At 44.9% G+C, this 26,588-nt stretch overlaps 1 protein-coding gene across 3 annotated transcripts in view; it reads left to right on the top strand.

Moving 5' to 3' along the window:
• THSD4 (thrombospondin type 1 domain containing 4) overlaps nt 1–26,588 on the top strand; it is a 547,394-nt gene that overhangs the window by 20,420 nt on the left and 500,386 nt on the right. For all 3 annotated transcript variants that reach the window (XM_053928849.1, XM_053928850.1, XM_053928851.1), the window contains 2 exons: nt 5,196–5,304; nt 14,522–14,591. In XM_053928849.1, coding sequence (XP_053784824.1) covers nt 5,276–5,304; nt 14,522–14,591 — 99 coding nt within the window. In that variant the 5' untranslated portion in view covers nt 5,196–5,275. The remainder of the gene's footprint in view (nt 1–5,195; nt 5,305–14,521; nt 14,592–26,588) is intronic.

The raw sequence follows: 26,588 nt of genomic DNA, 5'->3' as shown, positions 1-26,588 counted from the left end.
TCTGTGTTCAGGCCCAGCCCTGCCCTCAGCCCGCTGTGTGGCCTCAGTTTTGCTGTGAGGATTAAACAACGTGATTTATGTCCCATATCAGGGGCTTTGTCAAAGTTGATAACTGACTCTTCTTTCGCTTTTCCGATGACGGAACGTGAGAGTGGGCAAGACACACTCTGATGTAGGCAGCTGCCGTCTGGTACTCTGTGCGTAGACAGCTGGAATGCCAGCAGGGCGCCTCGGTTCTGCCAGGGGAATGTCTGTGACAATGGCGGAAGGGCCAGAGAAAATGGGTTGGTGACATTGGTGACATGGGACAAGGCGGGACGTGGGCTCTGTGTGGAGGCTCCCAGTCTGTCAGGGCCCTCACAGGTAGCTTTCACAGAGCGACAGGCAGGTTCTGAGTCTCAAGCTCACCATGTGAGCTGATTTGGGCTCTGGAACCGCCTCTTCCTGAAATCTTTGGTCCTAGTTCTTGTGCTGGTGAGTCACTGTCTCTCCCAGGGACTAGGCTTTCATTAGTCTGGGTGGTTGCTGTACGTTGTGGGATTTCCAGGGGCAGAAGCCTGAGTGTGGAAGGGAGGGAAGTGGAACTCGCCCTGCAGTTGGGATGTGGCTGCGAGGGGAGAGGAACCCAGATGTGGGGGGCTGAGCGGATCTTTCCCTTCTGGAGTATGGCCTAAAATCAGGGGCGTCTTCCAGGAGTTCTGGTCAGGCCTGCGGAGAAGGGGCAGGAAAGACACCAGAGGTGGGCTGTGGGTGCGGGCAGCAGAGCAATGCGTTGTCCAGGGCACAGTGGTGCCTTCTGGGGTGGGGTAGCCATTCTGTGCCCTGGGAGAGATCTGCTGTGGCCCCTCTCCCTGTGCCCGCCATCATGAGCCTTGAAGCCTCCTGCCCCTTGCACCGGATGTGTGGGGACTGTGACTTTGGCCTGGACCAAACCAGGTGACTTGTCAGCCTTCCTGTAGATCTTTGTGGAAAGGAGAGAAGGTGGGGCCTCCACCCCCCAGGGAGCATATGTTGTAACAGAAACTAGATTGTTAAATATTTTGTTCACTGTCAGGAAAGGTTATAAATCAGCAGGAGCAAAGCCCAGAAGGCAGACTCGGCGCCGCAGACCGCGTGTTTACTCAGCCGCGCGCTGCGCTTGCGCGCTGCTGCCAGGCGGATCTTAGGGAAACCTCCCTTTCATTGGGTACCCCCGCTCCAGAACCTACAATGGCCCTTTCTTGCCCAGCTCATCCAAAATTCTCCTGGTGCCACTTTGCAGGGGCCTGGACAACATGGCTTTGCCTATCTTCACGATTTTTTTTTTGCCCCAGCCATGTAATCCTCCGCTGCCTCCGGGTTCCAGAGCAGGGCCTTCCAGCCTTGCTGACTGCACCGGGGTGGGAAATACCTCCCTTTACTCTGTGTGGTAAACACTGGGTAGTTTTACCCAGTTGGTAGTTCTCTGTTCTTTTTAAATCTTTTTTAGTTTATTTAAAAAAGTGCAGGTCACAACCCCCAAAATTGATTTCATGATGGACTAGTGGGTCGTGGCCCGCAGTTTGAAACGCCGAGCTGATGTAACATAGTACTAATTTATGGAGACCCAGGGACCGCCGAGGAGAGGCAGCGCTGGTGCGAACTCTTCTGGGACAGCCATGTGATGGGAAAAAACTGACCCATCATATCTGATGAAAAATTGGTCAAGAACATTCTAGAGCAGTGGCCTCCCAATTTTTTTGATTGCACCGCCCCATCAGTGAAAAAGGATGGAGTGTGCGGCTCCCATTATGTTCGGTTATTTTTTAACCCATCAGTGTATTATGTGAGCATATAAAACATATATTGAAGTTATAAATTGTGAAAGGAGGAGGTAAAGATGAAAGAGGCCATGTTTCAAATGACGTGCTAATCATGATGGCTTCATTCTATTTTCAGCAAAGATCTTGAGGCAAAATACACACAGAAGTTCATGGTTATCAGCAGCAGTTGTAAATATTTTAAAATTCTTTTGGCAATGTAAGATGTTTTTCTGGTTGACTTCTTGTGTGACTTGGGAAACCCTGCTTTACATCCCACGCTCTCCCCTCAGCGGTGCCCTTCCTTTCCTGTCAAAACCAGAAAGCTCTGGGAGCGCCTCCCTTCACTGCCTCCATCCACCAGAATCTGGAGGGAGTCATCTCTGAGACCTCCCTTTCCCTTGTTTCCCTCAACCTTCATTTTCCATTGTCTGGTCAATGCGGGGTCAGCTCTTCCCACATTCTCCTTGGATGGCCAGGTTCCCGCCCCCTCGCTGAGTGGTCTCCGTTCCCTTCACCTGGCTGACGCTCAACCCTCAAGCCCCAGCATGAAGGTCTCTTCCTCAGAGGCACCTTCTCTGACCACTGCCCAGCACACTTTCTGAGGTGCCTTGGACCTTTCACCCAAGGTTCTTATCACAATTTTATTCTTACTCTTATTTATGTTTCAGTTTGTTTAAAGTATACAGCCCTCTGGCATCGAGACTGTGAGCTCCTTCAAGGCAGGGACCAGGCATGTGTGTATGGGTCTAGCATCCAGGTAATACAGTCTCAATAAATAATCATTAATGCAACAGCCCTACGGCGTTGTAGCAAACGTTATCCCCGCTTTACAGATGAGGAGATGGAAAGACAAAGGGTTAATTGCCAAAGGTCACCTGGTAATAAATGGGGGTGCTGGTCTCAGACCCAGGTCTCTCTGGTCGCCGCACGCACACCACTGGTCTTGGCTGTTCACTCATGACCTGCGAAGGCTAAGGGCTGACTTTGAGTCCCATTGTCCTTGCTGGTGCCCCACCAGCCCTATACAGCGATTCTCCTTGTCTTGAACTGGCTTCATTAGTACGTTGGGTCTCCGTGTAACAACATTTACCCTGTGCTGTTCTGGACAACACCATCCTTTCCCCAGACAATTCCATGTCCCTAAATCTTACCCACCTAAGCTAATTATAAAAAGAGATCCCAAATTGACTCATCCTCCTCTTGAATCCCTCGGAGAGGGCCTGGGGACACCACATACTGAGTAAATAATTATTGATGAGTTGCTGATCATCAGGAGCGTGGCAAAGATTTTATCTGACTCTCAAAGTATAGCCCATCTTCCCACATACCTGCCAAGAGCAAGGCCGGGCCTCAGCTCCAGAGGAGTTTTAACTGTTCCAATTTGCACTTGTTGGCTTTCTTCCTCGTGGATCTCAACTTCTGGCTGAGACCCAAGAATTTAAGGGTCTTCAGTTCCATGAGTAATTTCATGAGTTGCTGATGGCTAATTAGGGGTGATTATAGTTAAGAGGCTTTACTTTCTTAATAACCTTCAGAAAGGGCTGGTGGTAACTTTTAAAATCTTGATTATTTTCTCCTGCGAATGGAATTTTCTGGTTCCCATGACTGTCTTTTGTTACGACCTTGCAACTTGTCTGTCTTCCCATTCTCCCTTCCTAGTGAGAAGGACATGTGATGTCCTGGGAAGAGTTTGGAAACCAGTGATTTTGGAAAGCTGCGGCTGTATTACAGAGGACCCCTGGGCACACCTAGAAACCGTGCTTCACTTGTTTGTCTTTCTCAGAAAGGAGGTGCGGGGGGAGAGGAGGCTGGGCCGTGGTTTTGCTTCCCAAGTTCATCCCATTTCAGACAGACCTGAGGCTGTTCGTAGACTCTGAAACTGTTGGATCACTTGAGAATGCATAGGAACTCCGTTCAGCGAGGGCTTCGGAGTAGAGTAGTATTTGTGGGCGAGGGGGTGTCACCTTCCTGTTGTTACTGTGATAACGTTTAAAGTGTTGCTTCACCTCTCCTTGCACGAGCGTCGTCAGAGCTACCTTGTCCTGAGGGGCACTCGTGTACCAGGCCCTGGGCTCGCGTCCACTCTTTGGGCTGTTACAGCTCTTGCAGGAGTTCGCTAGGCGATATTTTGAGAGTTTTACTGAAATAGAATTCACATAACATACTTCACCAATTTAAAAGTCTACAATTCGATGGCTTTTAGTAATGCACAGGGCTGTGCAACCATCACCACAATCTAGTATTAGAATGTTTTCGTCACCCAGGAGGAAACCTGGTACCCTCGTGTGAGCCCCCCACCCCCACCCCCAGATGGCGGCAACCACTGATGTACTTCGTGTCTCTGTAGGTTTGCTTATGCTGGATAGTTCTTATAAATGGAATCATACAATATGACCTTTGTGGCTGGCATCTTTCACTTAGGATAATATTTTCAGGGTTCATCTATGTTGTAGCACGTGCCAGTATATCATTTCTTTGTATCGTGAGTGTTTTTACCCACTTCTGAGAGTAACGCTGGTCCCCCAATTCCGCCCTTGCCATCCACCTCTCACTCAAAGGAAACAGCTATGATGAGGAGCCAAACACAAGAAGAGCAGCTGTACATTGGGGAAACCAAGACACAGAGGCAAGATGACTTTCCTGTGGCTAAGTAACTTGCAACAGCTGGGGGCTAAATTTCCGGTGCAGGTTTGCCTCATGCCAGCTTGGCCATGAGCTCGGAGTCTGAAGTGTCAACTAATGGTTATTGGCACCAGTTCAACGCCAACAGAATATATAGAAAGAAGTCCCTGTCCCCGGTTTCTGATTGGCCTGTCCTCATGCAAATGAGGACTGCACATCCCCACAGTATGATGGGCACTGCTCTGTTGGTTGGAGCTGCACAGCTCCGACTGGATGGGGAAAGCGTCAAGTAGCCTTGTTGAAATAGGACCGGAAGAACTCCTCTACAAGGGCTGGTTCAGATGGCAGGCACACGGTGCGGGTGGGCAGTTCAGGGCAGGCTCTTTTCTCCCTGGAGTGCAGTTTGTGCGAGAGGCCGCTGTGTAGAAATGGCTGATAGGCTTTGGTGTTTTTTTCTTTTTTTAAATTTAAATCCAGTTAGCCACCAGGAGCCTTTCTTAGTAGGCGTTTTCTTTTTCAGGGTCCACAGAGATAATCATCGATAGGTATTTATTGGACAGCTGTAGGTCAGTCACTGTGCTGAGTATTCTGTAAAGTTTGGTACCTCATGTTCATACGTAATCAAGCTTCAGTCGGAAAATCTGGTAACTATAACTGGTCAGTGGAATTTTTGTTCTCATGTCTTCCATTTGCTCACTTCTGGTTTCATTGGCCTACTTAGGCTGTCGAATGCTAGCCTGTACAATCTTCCTGAGCACCGCACTAAAAATAGCATTGTTGTTCCTTCTGTAGGAGTTTGAACACCACTCCCACCTGTAGAAAATTGGCCCCATCTCCCAGGAGCCTTTGCTTTTCCCCTGGACCACAGCATCATGTCTCTCCATTCCATGGGGTCACTCAGGTAAGTGGAGAACCTCTTACAAAGAGAATGAGAATTTTGATATGGGAGTTTTACTCGATAGTTTCTTATAGCAACTAGCTTTGAGGGTCTGCATCTCCCTGGTATTTCCGATATACCATGTACACATTTGTGATGAGTGTGTTGTTTGGAAGGGCAGCTGAGGCCGCGGGAGCTGTGTGCTGGGGTGAGAGGTGCTTGCATTGCGATCCAAGTAGCTTGAGTTCTGAGCTGTATCCTGCCCTTTTTAAATTAAAACAAATTTAAGTGATCCAGTGGATGCATAATAAAATTACCTGAAGACCTTGAAATATATTGTCTTCTGTTGGCATCTCCTCAAATTTTGACTTAATTGATCTGGATTATTTAAAAGGTGACATCTCTAGTCCCTTCTGCTGCAAACATCTATGACTTTCCCCTACATTTTTTCCTCTGATCCTGACATCCGCCATGAGAGGTAAGCGGAACAAGCAGTAGTATCTCTCAGTGGCAGAGGAGAAAGCAGGGCTGGGAGCCCTTGACTGCTGCGGGCCACAGTCCCTCAGAGTGGTCAGAAGGAGGGCCCTGTGCCGGGAACCGCTGTCCCTGCCGTCGAGGCCATTTCCAAACTTCAAGCTAATAGACCTTTTAAAAAAGTCTTCAGTGAAAATCCTATGTAAAATCTCAATATTTAAAATAGCCAATGGTAGTATTTTGTTAAGATAAATTTATTTTATGGATTCAACTTCGTAGTATTTATACATTATGAGATCAATGAGTCTGTTTGGGTAAACACCAAAATTTGAAATCAGGAGGTGTGGCTGGTAGCTGGTACACCAGCCTCAGCATCTGGTTGATTTTACACTTGTTTTAGCTGCATGGTATTAAGAAAATCTTGATCTGTACAGGTAAGTAATTGTGACGAGTAACAGTTTTTTGATGAAATTCATCTTGTAATCTCAGGATATTCTTTAAATTAATTGGTTCGGAATCTAAAAGGAAGGAAAGGAAAAACCTTCTGTTTCAAAGTCGAATCACTAAGGATGTTTTGCAGTCTCCCCCTCCCCCCCAATAACTATACATTAGCTCAAATGCCCGGAGCTTACAATAAAAAGTAAAACAGTCCATGGTGTGTTATTACGATGGTGCCACTTACGATTGCCCAACCAGGGCTCGAGCATTTGTCAGGAAGATACCCTTAGGCATCTTCGGGGGGGTCTTGGTGGGCTCACCTCCAAGCTGTGCACTGTTTCAGAGAAATTGCTCGCAGACTTGAAATGAGGGTGGGAGTAGTTGAAAGCTACACGTCACCTTGCGACTCGTATGCCAGAACTATGGAAGTCTGGAACGGCCTCCACCAGTAGGGTCCCACTAAGGGAGAGTTTGGGAAGGGCTGCTCAGCAGGACTGCCCGCCCCCTCCCCCGCAACTGCCCCAGCCCTGCTTCAAGGCCTGGGATTCTTTGGGGGCGCTCAGCCGAGATTTCCATCAGCTCTCCTTCCTAAGCCAGGGACTCAAACTATGTTCATTCTGTTTCTAGAGCCATGTAAACTGAAAAAGCAAAAATAAAACAAAAACAAACCTAGAGTGTTTTGTTTAAATGCTTTTCAGAATGTTCTGGGGAAAGAGGCTCTGGTTACCTGGGAAGTCAGAGGTCTTTGACAAAGTTGGTAGATGGGCAATGAACCTATTAAGGGCTTTTTAATATGTATCGACGCAACCAAAATGCATCCAGATCCCCTGGAGAAGCTGAAGGGTTTCTCCACCTATAGAGAAAACAGGTCAAAATTGGAAGTCAGCTGCCAAGAAAATCCCTGAGAGGAAAAACCATTTAAGGGGGTTCACAATTCTGATATGCAGAGATTTAGTTTAAAAATCCCTGCTCAGTTTTTGCCAAGCCACAGAAAACCAGAAAGCCAGCTTCCTCATTGCAAGAGACAGAGCAGCCCGGAGCCGTAATGTAGCAAGAGTATCTCTGCCCCGCTCAGAGTGTGGAATAAAAAAGAACCACAGTAAACGCAGTAGCAGAAGAGACATAAGATTGTAACTCTTGATGGAAATGATTAGAGCCTGTCGCAAAATCCTGGGTGAGCTCTGGATACTGGGCAAAATGCATGGTAAGCAAAGTCCTTTTGAACCAAAGGGTCAGCCAAGGCTAGATTAAGGAATGTTTTGTCACCTGGTCACCTGTTCCAAGTCTTTAGAGAGGGAGAGGTACTGCGTAATCAGAGTGTTTCTATTTGTAAAGACTTGCTCCAAATTTTGCATCTTGCTTTTGCATGCACAGTTGTATGTTTGTGTGTTTGTCCAAGAGGAAGGAAACACCGTCCCCGCTAGAAGCGCTGCAACGAGCAGTGCCTCCTGGGCGGAGCCCACGGAGCCTCTTCAGAGATGATGCTCTTGCTCAGGTCTCTGCCTTTACCTTGGGCAGTGCTTCGGTGTAACGGCTACATTTTACGTTTGAAATTCAGACAGAGAAGAAAGCGCAACTATTAGGAATACCAAACAGTTGGTGAAGCTGGCAAGAAATAAAGTTGGCTCAGTGATTCTTACTTTGAATGGTAGGTTTTGAAGAAATGCAGATGTAATTAGAGAGATTACAAGGATAGATGGTGATTTTTATAGATTTTATAGAGAGTTCTGGATCATTTTAAGCATTTTACAGATTGATGGCCCTAGGTCAAGTGTCTGGTTTTAGTCTTCTGAAACTTAAAGGCTTTTCTTTTCCTTGATATACATTTCAGTGAGTAATATTACTGTAATGCCTGTCAGCTACTTCGCTTAGAAATACAACCGAAAGGGATTGAGGAAATGAGAAAGAGAAACGGGGCTAGTTGTTCTTCAGGCAACTGAGAAAGATGCTGACTACAGAAAGAAGAAAGAAGTGGGTGAAGGAAATGTGTTTGTATGCGTGAGAAAGAGAGAATGGCCGAAGCAGTTGACGTATCACTGAACAGTGAAAACTGAGATTCCCAAAGAGGTAAAGAAACACGTGATAACTAGGAAGGACTGGGGCTGGAGGACGTCAATCAGTGTCCCTCCCTCTGCCAGTCACCCAGAAATGGAGTGGAGGAGGAGGGGGGAGGGGGAAGAAGATGAGGAAGAAGAGGAGGGGCAGGGCAGAGGGAGGAGGAGGAGGAGGGTAAAATGTATTCAGCCTCACGGTGTTAACAGGCAGGGACAGTGGGCATCGCTGCGTCTAAACCACCACCCAGTCGATGCTTAACAAATACTTGTTGAACATTGGACAAATCAATTAATAATTACCTATTACGTACAAGAAGTAAAGTAGAAAGTTTTTCTTTCCCGATCAGGATCACTAGTTAATTACCAAATCGGTTAAAGCAGAAAATCATACAAATGACACATACACACACACCTTGAAGGGTTTGTTCTTAACACAAACCACATGCACACTCACTCACAAGTTTTTTGATGTGAGGCCAAGTCCTTTTTTTAGGACTTGCACCCCATTCAGAGATGAACCCCCGATTGCCTTTCTTGCACGAACCGCACGCATGGCATTATCTAAGGCTTCCCTTTGGGTGTCTTTAAAGTGGAGTGAGAATTGAAAGACATTCGCAAAGCAATCTGAGTACAGGGTGACTGTGGAGTTTTATTGTTTTTGCCCCTGATCATTTACAGTTGTCTCATCCGCACCTAATTTGCCAGCAGGTTTTTTTCCTTGGCTACTTTCCTTTATTGCATCTTTCCAAAGCATTCAGCTTCTTTTTGTAGAAACAACTAACAACTACTCTTTATTTTTGAGCCCTGTTTCATGGGTCTGTGTATCATTGGGATACGTCATGTAATTACAAAGCGACTGGCATAGGCAGGTTTGGGACCATGGTTTACTCTGCGTGAACACAAGTCGTCTGGGGGGAGCAGCGTACCGGGCAGAACCAGCTGGAGCGTTTTGTGGGAAGCCCGGTAGGAGCCATCGGAATGGTAGGCATAGAGGCTGGGAGGAAATAAAATTGCTTTTTGGAGGACTGCCCTGGCCAACCGCGTCCTGTAAAACGATGGCAGGCATTCAGACAGCACTGATTTTTCTTCGTGCCTGGCACAGCCCTGCACCTGGACCATGTCCTCATCACTCAGTGCTTGACTCTGGGGTTTGCTAGAACATTCTGTACCAAAGTGTTCAGTGGAGTCAAGGTGTGGTCACTGGGCCGTGAGCTACCTTTCCTTTCATACCCAAGTAGGTTTACAGGCTTCAAGGTAACACTGACCTCCTGGGACCGGAGCCAATGACTCCGATTATAGAAATCCTCCTTCCAGGATTGATTGTTTTCCTTTTCCCTCTTCTCTTTGCACAACAGAATTCTGGGATGCACTTAGAAACGCTCATTGACGAAGAATCAGTCACAGCAGCACTTTGCACTTCTTTAGTGGCTGATACTTCCTTCCTCCGCCCCCTTCTTTCTCCTTCTCTTCATTCCATCCTTCTACTCATTAATTCACTTGCTATTTATTAGCCCTGAGTGCGGACTGGGTTGATTGTTCTGCTAGCTGCAAAGATCTACCAGAAACCGTTTTCTCAAGAGCAGAGGGATTTGCCAAACATGTTGTGTCTTAAAAAAGCGGTGTGGTGACAGAACACCTCACTTTTCCAGAGGCCCCAGTCCAGAAAACACAGAGGGCCACAAGAGTGGAAAACCCGGAAACAGGCCATAAAAACCAGTGTGCAATTAGAATAGGTGTCCTGAAGTCCATGCTCTAAAATGGAAACGTTTACCCCACAAAAGCCAGGCAGCCCTTTCCCCAGAGCCTGTCTGGTCTTGGTTTGGCTGCAGCTTGGTTGTCTAAAGGCTTCCAAGGCCAAGGCCGACCTGCAGGGAGCTAATTAAGAGGACACAGGCTCATCCACCGTACAGGAGGCAATGCCTGAGAGCAGGGAAGTGACAGCAGAGGGCCCGCAGGATTCGGAAAGCCCCAGGCTCTGGACTCTTCAACCTGCAATGCTCCATGGCCGCCCGCCGTCTTGTGCCACGCAGATATGCACACCGGTGACCCTGAGCCATCTGGGAAAGGTTGCTTAAGCTCAGCACATTTTCTATAAGGAAGCAGAGGGAATACATAGGATGGTTTTTTTAAGGTTGAGGTTTACATGGTTAGCTTCAATTATTTTAAGCCTTCTAATGTTCTCTAGTGAGGTTGGATAAACGAGGTTTTATTGCATCCACTTATTTTCTGATTATTTTTGCAAGCGGTGACAGAGAGTAAAACAGAATGTGTGAAGCCGCAGCCTCATAAGACTGGGGGAGAAAATGGATGTGATCAAATGCGAAAGCTTGGTTTAAAGGTGTGTTGTTTCCTAGCGAGGCGCCAGAGCAACAGTGGTTACGGGTCCAGGCCAAGGGTTTGACGACTGGCACGGGAACTCTCGGCTTTTCTGCTTAGTGGGAGTGTGTGCCCTTCAGAAAGTGACAGCCTCTCTGTGCCTCCATTCACTCACCTGCAAAATGGGTGCTACAGAAGGGTCTGGTAGCACAGTTGTGGATTAAATGAAATAATCCTTTTAAGAATTGACACCGGTGGTAACCACGTCTTCACTGCCTAATGTCATTTGTAGCCCACCTCCGGCTCTTGCTTTCTTTCCTCTTAACTGCTGTGTGAGGAAGGCGGAGGATTGGGCTGGCCATGTAAAATGCATGCCTAGCAACATTTTTGACCTCCAGAGTACGGTAGGTACAGATTTCACTTCAGTGCTAAGATTCTGGCTAAGGTCGGAATAATTTTATTAGTGATCAGGTTGCTCCCGGATATCTCTTGGGTTGTATTAACTAAGGAAGAAAAGAAGGGTTTTTTTTTTCTGTTTCCTTGTTTTGTTACTTGATATGCTCAAGTGGTATTCAGCCCATTGAGGTGCACAGTACCTCCCGGAGTTGAGGGGGTGGGGGTAGCAGTGGGGGGGGCAGGACAGACACAGAAGCCCAGAGCCCCAGTTCCAATGACGGAGTTCTTGTACTGAATTTCAGTGAGCGTTACTTCCTACGTGAGGAAATGACATGATGGCGTGTTTAACTTCTAGAACAGTGCTGGGGAAATGGCCTAGCTTTTTTTTTTTTCTTCTTTTTTTTCTTTTTCTGATTGGTGTGAAATGGTGGGTTGTTTCTCCTGCAAGGTGAATCGGAAAGTCTTGGTAGGAATGTGGCTTCCCCCCGCCACTTGGAGGGGACTGTGATTTGTTTGCCAAAGGCCCTGGTAGCCTTCAATCTGTCAAAACGTTGCAAGCTGGGGAGCACTTTGCCAAAGCAAACTATCAAAGTGAAATAGCACACGAGCTACACACACAGACACACACTTGCTCTCGCAGTCCCTGAACATTAATTTCGAACTGGGTCAGGAGGAACAAGGATTTGGGCTAGATGGTGGGTGTTTTGAAGAGGTGGGGGCATGGCTACAGCCTACCAATTAGACAGGTATGTGTGAGCAGGGTGGGGTACCCCAAAACAGAGCCTACTGAGCAGGGGTGGGAAACTTCTAGCCCTTGGCAGAGTTCCCTCCGGCCCCTGGGGTTATATATTGCTCTAGCTGCTGTTATTGCAGCCGAAGAATAATTTCCCCTCTGGGGGAATTTATTCTATCCCATTCAGAGCAGAGCCCATTTACCAACTAAGATTTTTCCTCCAGAGTGAATGTTACGGGGTTCCCCTGTGCATTGTGGCCTTGCCGGGGCCCAGCTAGATAAAGGCAAGAAGCATTTGAACATCTAAGTACAACCCGTGATGCATTTCTGCAGCGCAGGCACCGACAAGCATTTTGCTGCCGTACCTTGTGTCAATCCTGTGAGAACAATTGGGGGGCATCGCATAGAAATGCAAAAGCACTACTGATTTGTATACATCTTTCATGGAAGAATGTTTAAAAGCTTCCCCTTCCCAAGTTACTTTGGACAGTTTTGAATGTGGTAATTCACACTATTTCCATTTACCTTGACATTTCAAAAATTGTCAAGATGATGCCACATCATTCATTATTAATTCAGTGCATTGAATTCTTACTATACAGCCGACACTCTGTTAGATGCTGGGGGACAAAGTAGAGATGGAATAAACTCTCTGGTCTCAGGGAGCTTATATTCTTGTGGGTGGAGGGCACACTTTAAGTGAATAAAGACGTAGTCTGCGAGACAGTAAGTGCTTTGGAGAAAAATATAATCCGGGCTGAGAGAGAGAGTGCTGCTTTTTACAGGGTGGGGGAAGTCTCAGGGAGAAGGGACGGCATTGGGCAGACACCCGAAGGACGTGAGGCAACAAGCTGTAGGAATTTCTGGGAGTCGAGGTGACCAGGCAACCTGGAAAGCAGTTCCTCTGAGGCAGAGAAAAGCTTAGACTCTCCCCCTCTCCAGTTCACTTCCTCCCCTGCCCCAGCCGCCCCTGAAAGTTTGGAGGCGCAGCCTGGGATGAGCAGTTACGCAGAATTGCTCCTGGTTGCATTACAGATGTATGGCTTAGGTGTCTGCCGAGGACTGGGAGGGCTGAGGTCTAACACATTATGGAGCTGCTGCTTGTTTTTTTTAACAAAACCACACCAAGCTGTTAAAAAAAAATTTTTTTTTTAATGAGTAAACAGTGCCAGGATGTGTTACAAATGATTCAGATTTGTAGGCGAGGTTCATAATGTGCTTCCTCGCCCATTCACTCATTTGAGGTCAGCAGGGCAGATGATATTATTTCCATTTTACAGATGAGGAAACTGCGGCACAGAGGTGATTTACGCAAGGTCACGTAACCAAGGAACGCAGACTTGTGAGCCCAGATGCACGTGCTACTGGTCTCAGTAAGGACACAACCAGAAAAAGCTGTGCTTTCCAGCGCCATCCCCCTCTTTCCAGGGCCGCTGCCCTGTTGCTGGGGGCACCTCCTTTTTCAGTCCGCATAGGCACGGGCCCTTTTCTTCGGAATGTGTGCATGTGGGCACCCTGGGTCCTCTGCACTGGGGCCTCAGCTGCAGCTCGAAGACAAAAGCAGAAAAGAGGCGCTGAACACCTGGTTACACGTGCCTTCGCCTGCTCTTTGTCCCAGCAGTCTCCAAGCAGTCTGTCCCTGTCCACTCTGTGTCCTCAATTAGGGCAGGGCTCATTTACATGCAAATGAGGGTTAGCATCGAATTTAGGGTTGTTGGAGATCCCAGGGGCCCTCTCTACCACCATAAGCTCTAACGCCAGGTTCAGCCAGGTTTGCCTCCTCATCCCCACCTCCACACAGAGAGTTTCCCTGGGACCAGGCAGCATTTTTTAAAAACTCTCAGCTATGCTGGAGGCTTCAGCAAGGTTGAGAACCATTGGTTGCTTCACTTCTGCCCTCAGGGTTAAACCCTAGAAAGGATTCAGGACTGCTAAGTAGGGCCAGAGGCCTTTTGCAGGGGTGCTTAAAACAGTGCCGTTGGCGATTTGAAATCAAGGGACTTTGGGCAACTTACTTGACTATACTTGTCTCCTGTGACTGTCTGTGCTGCTGTTTGCACCTGCGTCATCGCCCGTGACCCTTACAGAAGATGGGTGCATTAAGGTGTGGAGACATCGGCCTTCCCAGGATCCCCCAGATGGGAAGGGTGGAGTTGGGATTCTAGCCTAGATGTGTTTGAATCCAAAGCTTCACGCTCTTCCAGCACACCCTCCTGTCTCAGGGCCAGCTGGCTCTGGTTACCACACCTTCCCTTTATTTGATGACAAGCCCTAATCAGGGCTGGTGACAGTGGGGCTTAACACAGCTAATCCCGCCCGTGGAGAACATATGTGGCACCGAAGGGCCCAGCCCTGGCAGAGGAAGTACCAAGGAAAGCCTGGGGGTGGGAGAGGAGCTTCCCCGGCCAGGCTCCAAGCCCTGACCTTACCAGCTCCACGAGGGCCAAGCATGCACTGGCACCGACTCTGTGTCCAGCATGGCACATAATCTCCCTCAGTCCTCCCCGAGCCTCGGAGTCAGCTTCTGTTGCTTTCCCCATTCACAAGGAAGGAGACAAGTCTCAAAAGGTAAACTGTTCTGACCTAGAGCCCCCTCTGGGAAGTGGTATCTCTGGGTTTGATTCCAGATCTTTCCTCTGCCATGACCCTGCCCACAGCCCTGCTGCCTCCCCTCCATGGGCCACCCTTTGCCTCTTCGCTGGGTCGCATCCCAGGCCCCAGGTTGCACTGGTGTCTCCCTTCCAATAGTGAGAAGGACATGCTGGCTTCTGCTGGTGCTGCTGCCTGGAATGTACTCACAGTCCTGCCTGTTGCTGTTTTTCCTTCTCAGCGTCCTGGGTTCCCTGCTGCTGCTTGGATTCCAGCTCGTCTGCCCACATCCGTCCACTGAGCACAGAAAGGTAAGCCATGGCCATCCTCAGGCTTCCCTACTCTGCGCAGGGCACTGGGCTCACTCCAGTTGCTGCCCGCAGTCTTCTTCTATTTGGAGGTGAGTCGCTGCTGATTCTGAGAGGAAGCATCATTTATAGATGCTCACCTGTCCCCCGAACCCTCCTGAGTCCTTGGAGCTTGACATGAAGCTAGTGCCCAGAGTCAGTCTCTGCTCAGAGGCAGTGCTGGCTCTGCAGCCCGTGTCCCTTAGAGTGGGGCAGGTCAGGAGGGGTCAGCGAAAAGGCCACACACCGAGGGTGGTGGAGCACCGGCATGGAGCTTGTACCCTCCGGGGCACCGTCAGGGGCAAGGGGTGATTAGAGAGAGCTCTGTGGCTGTGGCTGTGGCTGTAGAAGAGTCCCCTTCATGGGGAGCCATGATCTTTGATAGAGGACACAGCCTCTGCCAACCCGCGGCCAGGCAAGGAGGAAGCAGGGGAGTAAGGACCTGGCCCTCTCTTTGCTCCTCCCTCCATCTTCTGCGGGGACTCCCTTTAGCTGAACCCAACCAAAGACAGAAGACAAATAGCCATTGATGCAGTCCTTGAAGGCCAGCCTCCTGGGCCGCAGAGCTGGGTGAAAAAGGGCGGACAGAACAGCTGGAGGGGCAGACGGACCGTTTCGAGTCCACTTCTGTTCAGGCTGTGTGTGTTTCATATTAAAACTATTCACTATTGCCTAGATAGGCCTGGTGCTGACCTGCAACCGAGCAGGTGTGTGATGAATGCTTCCTTAGAAGTGGACGCATGATGTGACTCTGAGAAGGTCCCTAACGTCCCTTTGTGACATCTAGGAATGCCTCGTGTCTACATGGAACAAAATGCAGACCCCCCTGCGAGGAATAATGGGTCAGCTTTGTGAACCTCAGTGTGACCGCGCTGGTTGGAACCTTTCCTGAAAGGGGAGGATGTTCACGGGGAAGTGCAGGAGAGAAGGGAGCTGAGTCAAAGAGAATGTGTGCCCAGGTCTGCTTAGATGGATGGGACCCTTCTTGGGACGAGTTCTTGACCTTCCTGTCTGATTCGTCTAATTTCTTCTGGGCCTGTGGAGTATGCTCTGGATTTGTTTTTCTAGGCCAGATATAAACCTGTGTTGTACTGTACTGTATACCCTACTCCGATGTCAGCTCCTTGAAAGTGGGGTCTGGCCTGTCTTGTTTACTGTCCTGTTTCCAGCTCCTGGGTTCTTGCAGGCTCAGTAAGATGCTTGTTGAATGACTGAATGAGTGGAAAACCTGGCCAAGGTCTAAACACCATGTTGGAAATTCACACTCCTCACCCCCAGCCCGTGGGACTTTGGGCAGAGATTATGTCACGGGGTGAGTGGAATTGGTGCCCTTATAGGAATCCTGAGCAGACTTGCTGTTCTTCCCTGAGAGGACAGCAGGAGAAGTCTGCAGCCCAGAAGGCACCATGCTGGCCTCCTGGTCTCCGACTTGCAGCCTCAAGACCTGTGAGGAATACACTGTGCAGTTTACAAAGCACCCAGTCTGTGACACTTTTTAAAAAACTGGGGAACGAGAAAGGCTGGCAGCGTTTTGAAGTTGCATGTTGGAAACAAGCTTCCATGGCCGTGAATGTTCTTTTAAAGACAATTCTGATGTGAGCTGAGAAAGAACAGAAAAGCGCTATAGAGAAAGCCTCAGTCTTCTTAGAGAAGACCGGAGTGACCCCGGACAGAATGTGGGTGGAGATGTAAGTGGTAGTGTCATGCCAATGAGATCTCAGGTGGAGACGAGCAGCATGATATTGGAAACTGGAAAATATTGCCGCGGGTATTGGCCATGCTGGTCAGGAAGCAGCAAAGAGTTTGCCTGAACTGTGCTCACGGTCTAGTGTTGTGTGGGAGCTGGAACTCGAAAGTGGTGACATTAGAGAGTTAGCTGAAGCCACGTCCAAGCAAAGTGGGAAAGTGGTGGCCTGCTTTCTCTTGACTGCTCGTAGTGAAGTGCAAGAAGAGAGAAATGACTTCAAGATGCAATTGTTCATGGGAAGGTAAGCAGAACGCAGAACTTAATGATTTGGAAAATTCTCAGCTTGTTCATACTGAAAAGAATGAGAAAGCCTGTTCAGGAAAGATGAGGGTGTTGCCAAGAGACCATTGGATAAGGAGGCTGGTCAGCCATCTTGACAGAAGCCAGGAGCTATTGTCCAAGACAATGGGAGAGTGCAAAGGAGGGGCTGCTGGTGTCTTCTGGACCTGGCTCGCCTCTGCGCCACCCCACTTGGGGGTCTCCCCTCCGTGCAGTCTGGTCCTGATCAATTCAGCTATCCCAGGTGCTGCTCAGTAGCTGGAGGAGGAGTGGGCTGTGCCCAGCACAGCCTTGGGAGCATGGCCGCCTCCACCTAGATTTCAAAAACCAAGGCCTCCCAGCACAGCCGTGGTCCCAGCACCACAATCCTGGAGAGCCAAGGGCGGTGGGGATAGGGCTGCCTAAAGATGTGGGGCAGGGCAGCCTGGAGCCTTGGGGCCCCAGCCCCTGTCCAGCAAAGCTGGGCAGGACCACGCCCCCTGTGGGCCTGGATGGCAGAGCATCAAGCCAAGGAGGATTATTCTTGAGCCTTAAGGTCTAATGGAATTTGCTCCATTGGGTTTTAGACTTTCTCAGAACCCGTCTTTCCTTTCTTCTTTTCTCCTTCGGTCATTGAGTGGGGAATGCTAGTCCTGTGTCTGAGCACCTTGGTAGTTTGGAAGCACATAACACATTTGATCTCATGGGTTCACAGCTGGAGAGCAGTTTTTCTCAGGGTGAATCAGACTTTTACCCGTATCTGATTTACCAACACCAACGCCTCGGGTCCCTTGATCTCAAACATCCCAGCCTCCAGGACTGTGAGAATACATTTATGTGGTTCATAAGTCACCTAGTCTGTGGTATTTTTGTTATAGCAGCTGGACTCTCTTCTGTTTTCATTAAGTTGTATTATTTATAACTTTGGAATTATCACCATTATTCATCTGAATAGTTGAATCAATCTACCAGTGTTCTTTTGCCGTTGTTGCTCAAGGAGACTATCATAACTGAAAATATTTTATAAATGATCGATTTACTTTGCTATCTCTCTTAATTTTTCAAGTTAGCCTTAATTACATGTGTGTGTATATGTATGTATTGCTCTCATCATGCTTAAAGTATTTCTTCTGAGAAATGAAGAAAAATGGTTTATGAGTTACTTTAGAATGTTGCATTTAAAATTGACCAGAAACTATTATATCTTGGTATATGATACTTCCTTATCAAAATATTAATAAGAAATTTGAGACTAAAATTTTTTTCAAAATTATTTATCGATTCTTTTTTCTTGGAAAATATACATTTTAGGACAGTTCTCAAACATAATTGTGTGCATTTGGGCTGCCAGGACCATTTTGCCCTTCACCTCGGAGAATAAAGGATTCGGTACTTTCTTCTTGCTGTTTTATTGGAGCTTTATGGAGCTGTGGCTGTCAACCTGTTTGGTTATATCCTCAAAATGCTTGTACAACTTATGCATGTTTATTACAGGGAATTTAGAAAGTAATGAAAAACTAGAAGAAGAAAAAAACTTCCTTGTAGGGCAGGAGAAGCAGTAGTATCATCTATTTATTTCTGCAACATAAGAAATAAGGACATATTTATTAAAACAGTATCATTTTTTATAACATTTTTTATTGTTGTTCAAGTACAGTTTTCTGCCTTTTCACCCCACCCCTCCCCACCACGCCAGCTCTCCCCACCTCCCTCCCCTGTTTCCACCCCCACTTGTTATTGTCCATGTGTCGTTTACAATTGTTCCTGCAAACCCTTTACCAATTTCCCCTATAATCCCCCACCTCCCCTCTGGTCACTGTGAGCCTGTTCTCAATTTCAGAGTCTTCGGTTATATTTTGCTTGCTTGTTCATTTTGTTGATTATTTCTACAGTGTAAATTATTCTGAGGAAAAGGCAATTTGTAAATGCCGTCAAGTCAATTTTGCATTTCTAAATGCCACTCGGGTGGCTGGATACACATCCGTAAGAACCATCCCATAATAATGCAGGAAAAGATGCCCGTGTTGGAGAGCGTGGAGGCCCTCCTGCTCCTGCAGCAGGCACAGTATCACCAGGGCTTGCTACCCTCTGCCCTCCGGAGTTCCTTAATGGCACTTGGCAAATGATTATGTTTTTAAAACTCATGTGGCTTCATTTGCACATAAGATAAGACCTAAGACCAAGAGCAGTAAAAAAACCCGAGCAAGACTTTCATAAAAACCATAAGTTATTAACCAGGGAAAATATGTTGATTGTAGAAAGCTTTTCAGTAATGAGACTGTTATAGTGTCTGCCCAACAGACATTCACTAAGCAAGTTGCTTTACGTTTCATAATATGTACAGTGAGTGTCGCCCATGTGGGAAGGAATCATGAAATACTGTGTTTTATTTTCATCACAACTGCCCAATGTGTCTTTTTTTTTAAGTTTACCTTTTTGTTATTAAAAGTATGCAGGATTATTATAGAGAATCTAGAGAACAATGAAAAACTAGAAGAAGGAAATAAAAACTGACTCCTAGGGCCACCAGCCAAAGAGAAGTGCTCTTCAACCTGTTATTTATAGAAACTTTCAAACACAAAGAACAGAGACACTTCAGAATGAAGGGTGAAGCCAAATATTGGGTTTGCAAACTGATTACAAGTCACAATAAGAACATCGGGGGACCTGGCAATGGGGTCAGAACCTGCTATAACTGTGGTAGGGTGTGTGGCCCATGATGTCACATCACCGCTGACAATGTCATACAGTTGGATGTTGAACAGAAAGCCTGGAGAAGGGCGAAAGGAAGTTCTAGGCTCCATTCAAATTTCTCATATTATTGCTGCTGTATTCACGAAGAAGAAGAAAACAGTAATGCTTTTAGAAGAACACGTGAAAATGTCTTGATGATTTAGGGTAGACAAGGATTTCTTAAACAGGACACCAAGAGAACTAACCGTAAAAGAATTGGACTATATTAAAATTGAGGGCTTTTGTTTATCAAAATATACCATAAGAGTGAAAAGATACTTCATGGACCAGGCGAAGGTATTCACAGGAAAATATTTGACAAAAGATTTATGTTCAGAATATGTAAAGATGCCCCTGCTAATCATTAAGAACAAGTTAAGCAACCCAGCTTTGCAATGGGCGGAAGACTGGAATAGACGCTTCCTGTAAGGTGATATTCTAATCGCCCACGTGGGAAGGTGCCCAACCAAAATTGTGACACCTTAGGGAAACACCGACGAAAATGAGACACCACCAGGGTGACTCGAACTGAAAAACACTGACAGTACCAAGTGCTGATGAGGGCGTGGAGCAACTGGAACTTTCCTATCTTGATCGTGATGGTTTAAAATAATGAACTCATGTGGAGAACTGGCAGGATATCTTAAAGCTAAATATCTCCCTGTTTGATGGCCTGTCCCTTTTCCTAGGTGTTTTTCCCGGGAGAAATTAGTGCGTGTATTCACCAATACACATGCCTAAGGATGTTCATAGCAGTTTCATTTACAGTAACTCAAAAATGGAAATAATCCGAAGTCTACCAACAAGAGAATGGATAAATGTAGTTTATACAAGCAAGGTAACACTGAACAACTGAAAAAAACAGACTTCTGTTTCTAATCAAGACGGAACAACAGGGATTGGGATTGGGTTTACCTTCTGAACTAAAAAAAGAGCAAAATGGGCAAGATAGAGCAACAGGACCAGATCTCCCCTTACTGTTTCACCGACACAGCCAGGCTGAACCAAAACCTCAACGTGTATTGAAAAATGTTTTCCAAAACCTTGGTATCAGTCAATAAAATGATCCCTCAGAGATGGGAAACAAATGAGTTGAACCCTAAAATTTCCCCAGCTAACAGCTTTCAGAAAAATTTCTACCCTCGGAATGGGAGGAGGAAACGGGAATCCAGTCCGAACCTGTTGGAATCCTTGAGTTAAGGAAATGGACTGGGAAGTCCATTCAGACCAAGGTGGTGAGTCTGCAGAACAGGGTAGGAACGAGGAAAGAGCTCCGCAGAGAGGCGACTGTAGGGGTCTGCAGGGGTAATGGTGCATTACTGATCAGCGGACACATACGGGAAGCAAACATGAGGCCAGAAAAGAATTCTCCAAAGGACTCAAGCGGAAAGTGTCTAGTACTCATGCAGCGCTGGGAACAGTGACTCTTTCCAGCAGCCAGACTTCAAACACTCACAATCCACAGCCATTGGAGAGAATACGCAGGAAACTCTTGCCTTGCTACTAGGGGGATAATTGTCCTTAAACTGTGAATTGTTTTGGACGTAACTAACAAATCATAAAAGACCTACTGGAAAGGATCAAGCTGTTACTAAATAACTATCCTAGCACAAAGCTCATGAATATAGGGATATAAAATTATTGCACACCCAAAAAGGTAAAATTCAAGATGTCTGGTATTTAGTTAAAAATTTCAGGCATGCACAGAAGCAGAAACATGTTAGCATTATTCCTCATAATGAGGAGAATAATCAATCGGTTGAATCAATCAATCAACTCAGAACTGACACAGATTTATAATTTGAAAATAAGGATTTAAAAGTTATTAAAACTGTATCCCATATATTGAAAAATTTAGTAGAGGCATGGAAAATATATTTTAAAAAATACCTTCATCAAGTTTCTCAAGATGAAAATGACAAGGTTTGAAATGAAAAATACACTGGGTCTGATTAATTGCAGATTAGACAGTGCAGAAGAAAAGATAAGTGAACTTAAAGATTTAACATTAGGAATTTCCAAAATGAAACAATAAAAAAAATAATTTCAAAGGATGAAAAATAGCATCAGGGAGCTCTGGGACAGCTTCAGGTGGGTTATATATGTGTAACTGGAGTACCAAAAGCAAAGAAGTGGGGAAGGGGTAACATAAAAAATATTTTTAAAATATTCTTAGTTGCCTTGGCTAGTGTGGCTCAGTGGATTCAGTACCTGCCTGCGAATCGAAAGGTTGCTGGTTCAATTCCCAGTCAGGGCACATGCCTCGGTTGCAGGCTGGGACCCCAGTAGGGGGCGTGTGAGAGGCAATCAATTAATGTATCTCTCGCACATTGATGTTTCTCTCCCTCTCTTTCCCCCTCCCTTCCCGTCTCTCTCTAAAAATGAATAACTAAATCTTTCAAAAAATCATTAGAAAATGTTACAAATTTGTTGAGAACTAGGAACCCAAGAATATCAATGAACTCCAAGCACTAGAAATATGAAGAAAATGGCACCAAGTCATATCATAATCAAATTGCTCAAAACTAATGATAAAGAGAAAACAATTAAACCCCCCTAGAAAAACACATATATTGCATACACAGAAACTCAGATAAGGACGACAGCATACTTCTTGTCTCCTATTACTCATGCCAGTGAAGTAGTAGCTTAAAATATGAAAGAATGAAACTGTCACCCTAGAATTCTATGCCCAGAAAAATAGTAAAGACATTTTTAAGTTTTCCAATGCTACTTTGTATGGGTACCATAAGACCTGTTAAGCGAAGTTCTTTAGGGAGAAGGAAATGGTATCAGGTGGAGATAGGGATCTATACAAAGGAATGAAGTGCACCAGAAGTAATAGCTACATGAGTAAATATGTAAGGTTTAAAAAAATTATTTGAATCTCTTTTAAAGACTGACTCTTTAAATCAGCATAATACTAATGTGTTGTGGGGTTTATAAGGTAAACTGTATGACAACAATAGTATAAATGCCGGAAGAAGATAAGTGATAATATTGTGAGGTTCTTATATGTAAAATGATATCATATTAGCTGAAAGAAGACTATGATCAGATGCATATCTAAAGCCTAAAACAACCATTAACGTAACAAAACAAATAATTAAAAAAATCTTTACTGTATATTTTTTCCATTATCATTTAGTCCCCTTACACCCCCTCCCCCCAGCAATCACTACACTGTTGTCCATGTCCATGAGGCCTTTTTCCTTTTTGCTCAATACCTCCACCCCCTAACCTCCCGCTCCCCACAATTTTAGTTTACAAGCTAAAACAGGAAACAATAAAACCGTCACAATTTTCAACTAATTCAAAAGAAGACAGAAACTTAGGAAAAGAGATCAAATAACAGATGGTACAACTGGAAAACAAATGGCAAGATGGTAGACTTAAATATAATGACATTAATAACAAAATACCTGAATTAAAAGGCAGAGATTGACAGAGTGGATAAAAAACAAGACCTACACCCCGTGGTTTAGTTGGTTGGCATGTCATCCCATACACCAAAAGGTTGTGGGTCAGGGTATATGCTTAGGTGTGGGTTCGATCCCCTATTGGGGTGTGTACATGAGGCAATGGATGGGTGGATGGATGTTTCGCTCTCACGTTGATATCTCTCTCTCCCTCTCTCTCTTTCTCTCTCTCTCTGATCAATAAATATATCCTTGGGTGAAGATTTAAAAAAAAAAAACAAAAAACAACATACAATTGTCTGCTATCTATACGAAATACACTTAAACATAAAGACAAATAGGTTAAAAGTTAAAGGATGGCATATTAGCACTGGCATATTGACACTAGTAACAAAGAAAGCTACAGGGACTCTGCTACTACCAGGTAGAGTAGATTTCAGAGCAGAGAATATTATCAAGGATAAAGAGGGTCATTTCATAATGATAACGGAGTCAATTCATCAAGAGGACATAATCCTAATCATTTATTTCAAATGACTGAAGCAAAATCTTATAACGGCAAAGAGAAACAGACAAATGCACAATTATAGTCAGATTTCAATACCCCTTTTCTAATATGGGCAGTGAATATAGACAGAAACATCAGCAAGAATGTAGAAGACTCAACTATGACTATCAACCAGCTTGACCTCATTGACAGGGTACGTAGAACGTTCCCGCAAACAAAATCAGATATGCATTTTTGTCAGGTGCGTGAAGAACACTTACTAAGATAGGTCATATTTCTGCTCATAAAGTAAGTCTCAATGTAACAGGATTCAAGATACAGTTTGATCTCTGATTGCATGGGATTAAATTAGAAATCAACAACAGAAAGATAATTGGAAAATTTCCAAATAATTAGAAGTGAAATAACACTTCTAAATAATCTGTGGGTCAAGAAGAAATGAAAGGGAAATTAGGAAGTATTTTGACCTGACTGAAACTAAAAACACAAAATATCAGAAATTGTGAGATGTTGCTAAAACTCCACTTAGAGGGAAATTGATATAACTAAATACCTATAAAGACAAAAATATGTCATCAAGTCAATGATGTCAGCTTCCACCATAAGCAACTAGAAGAAGAAAAGCAATTAGACTCAAAGTAAGTAGAATGGAAATGAGGCCTTGATTAGCATGGCTCAGTTGGTTGGGCATCGTCCCACAAAGTTGCTGGTTCGATTCCCAGTCAGGGCACATGCCTGGATTGTGGGTTTGGTCCCCAGTCAGGGTGCATATGAGAGGCAACTGATCGGTATTTCTCTTTCACATCGAAGCTCCTCTCCCTCTCTGTCTCCCTCCCTTCTCCACTTTCTAAACATAAATAAGTAGAAATCTTTACTTAAAAAAGGAAGAAAGGAAGTAAGACAGATCAAAGCAAAAATCTATGAAAGAGAAACAAAAACTATAGAGAAAACCATTTAAACAAAAAGATGTTTTTTTGAGAACATTGAAAAAATGGATAAATCTTGAAGCAGAGAGATCAGGATTTTAAAAAAAGTGAAGACACAAATGGCCATTGGCACGGACAGGGGTGACAGCGCTACAAAGTCCATAGATATTAATGCGGTAATAGGGAAATATTATGGATAACTTTATTCCTATGAATTCAACAACTTATATGAAAAGACGCACCATTTGAAAGATGCAAACTATACAAAGATGCAAAGCTCACTCAAGAAGAAATATATAATCTGAATATTTCTATATTTATTAAAGAAATGGAATTTCTTTGTGGTTCAAAGTCTTCTTACAAAGAAAACTTCAGATTCTGATGGCTTCCTTGGTGAATTCTGACAAGCATTTGAGGAAGTAATAATAATACTAATTGAACACAAACTCTTTCAGGCAGTTGAAGAGGTAGCAAACTTCCCAACTCATTCTGTGAGACCAGCATTACATAACAAAGCCAAATAAAGATACCACTAGGTAAGAAACTACAGGCAATCACCCATGATAAACAGATACCAAAGTTCTACATAAAATTTTAGCAAATTAAATTCAGTGTTATAGGAAGTGACAGTACATCACAAACAAGAGGGCTTTATTCCAGGAGTACGAGATTGGTTGAACATTTAAAAATGAATCAGTGTATTTCATTATAAATATTAACAGACTAAAAAAACCCATATGATTTGATTATCTCATTAAATACAGATAAGTTTTGACAAAATCAAACATTCATTGCTGATAAAACATCTCAACAAAGTAGGGATAAAAAGCTTTAATCTTTTAAAGGTCATATACCCCAAACCTATAGCTCATCATACTTTATAGTGAAAGACTCAATGTTTACCTTCTAAGACCAAGAAAAAGACAAGGCTGTCTTCTCTCACCACTTACTGTGCTGGAGGGTCCACACAGTATGACCAGGCAATGAAAACAAATGAAATGCGTCCAGGCTGGAAAGGAAGACGTGAAATTGTCTTTACTTGCAGACAGTAAAATTGTCTGTAGAAAATCTGATGAAATCTAAAAAGGGCTACTTGAAGAAGTGAGTTCAGCTAAGTCATTGGATGTAAGATCTGTATGCAAATAGCCAATTTTATTTCTATATACTTCCAATGAAAAATGAAAAAATTAAGAATATAATTCACAAGAGTTTGAAAAATCTGAAATACCTACGGAATGAATCAAACAAAAGAGGTGAAAGACCTATACACTTATAAAACATTGTTAATCAAAGGCTTAAAATAAATAAATGGAGAAATATACCATGTTTATTAGTCAAGTTTGACTAGTATTGACTAATAGTGACTAACATTAGTCACTATTAGTCAAACTCAATATTGTTAAGATACCATTCTCCCCAAATTGATCTGTACATTAACCCAATTACAATAAAGATTTTAGCAGACTTCTTTGCAAAAATTGACAGAGTGATTCAAAAACCCTTATGAAAATGCAGAGGACCTAGAATAGCCAGAACAACATTTAAAAAGAAGAACAAAATTGCAAGAGTCAGACTAATATTTATATTACCACAAAGCTACAGCAATCAAGACAGCATGTTATTGGTATAAAGGTAGATAAGTAGGTAGTGGAACAGAATAAAGTACAGAAACAGACCTGCAAATACATGGACAACTGATTATTTAAAAAATTGTTTTATTGTTGTTCAGTTACAGTTGTCGGCATTCCCCCCCCACTCCCCCCCACCCCAGCCGAACCCACCTCCCTCCCCTGCTTCCACCTTCCCCCTTGGTTTTGTCCATGTGTCCTTTATAGTAGTTCTTGAAAACCCTTCTCCTCACTGTCCCCTCCTCCCTCCCTCCTCCCCTCTGGCTATTGTTACATTGTTCTTAATTTCAATGTCTCTGGGTGTATTTTGTTTGCTTTTTTCTTCTGTTGATTATGTTCCAGTTCAAGGTGAGATCATATGGTATTTGTCCCTCACTGCCTGGCTTATTTCACTCGGTATAATGCTCTCCAGTTCCATCCATGCTGTTGCAAAGGGTATAAGCTCCTTCTTTCTCTCTGCAGCGTAGAATTGCATTGTGTACCAACTGTGAGGAGGAGGAGGAGGAGGAAGGAGGCAGTGATGAGCACAGATGCTGGCACTGAGATGGGGGGCTGTCCTTTGAGGGTTGTCAGGAAACAAAGATGCTCTTCAGAGAACAGCGTACAGTGTGGGGTCGCTGGTGTCCAGCCCCAGAACCCTCCCAGAATTGGAAGCTGACCTTGAAGCAGTCACTGCGTCTTTTCCAACTGGTATTTGTCTGGCCTTCTGCTTCTAATGGCATGCTTCTGAAAAATTAAGAGT

The sequence above is a fragment of the Desmodus rotundus genome, chromosome 7, assembly GCF_022682495.2.
Source record: "Desmodus rotundus isolate HL8 chromosome 7, HLdesRot8A.1, whole genome shotgun sequence".
Lineage (NCBI taxonomy): Eukaryota > Metazoa > Chordata > Mammalia > Chiroptera > Phyllostomidae > Desmodus > Desmodus rotundus.
Note: the sequence above shows the minus strand (reverse complement) of the source record. Positions and strands in the feature narration are given on the sequence as shown.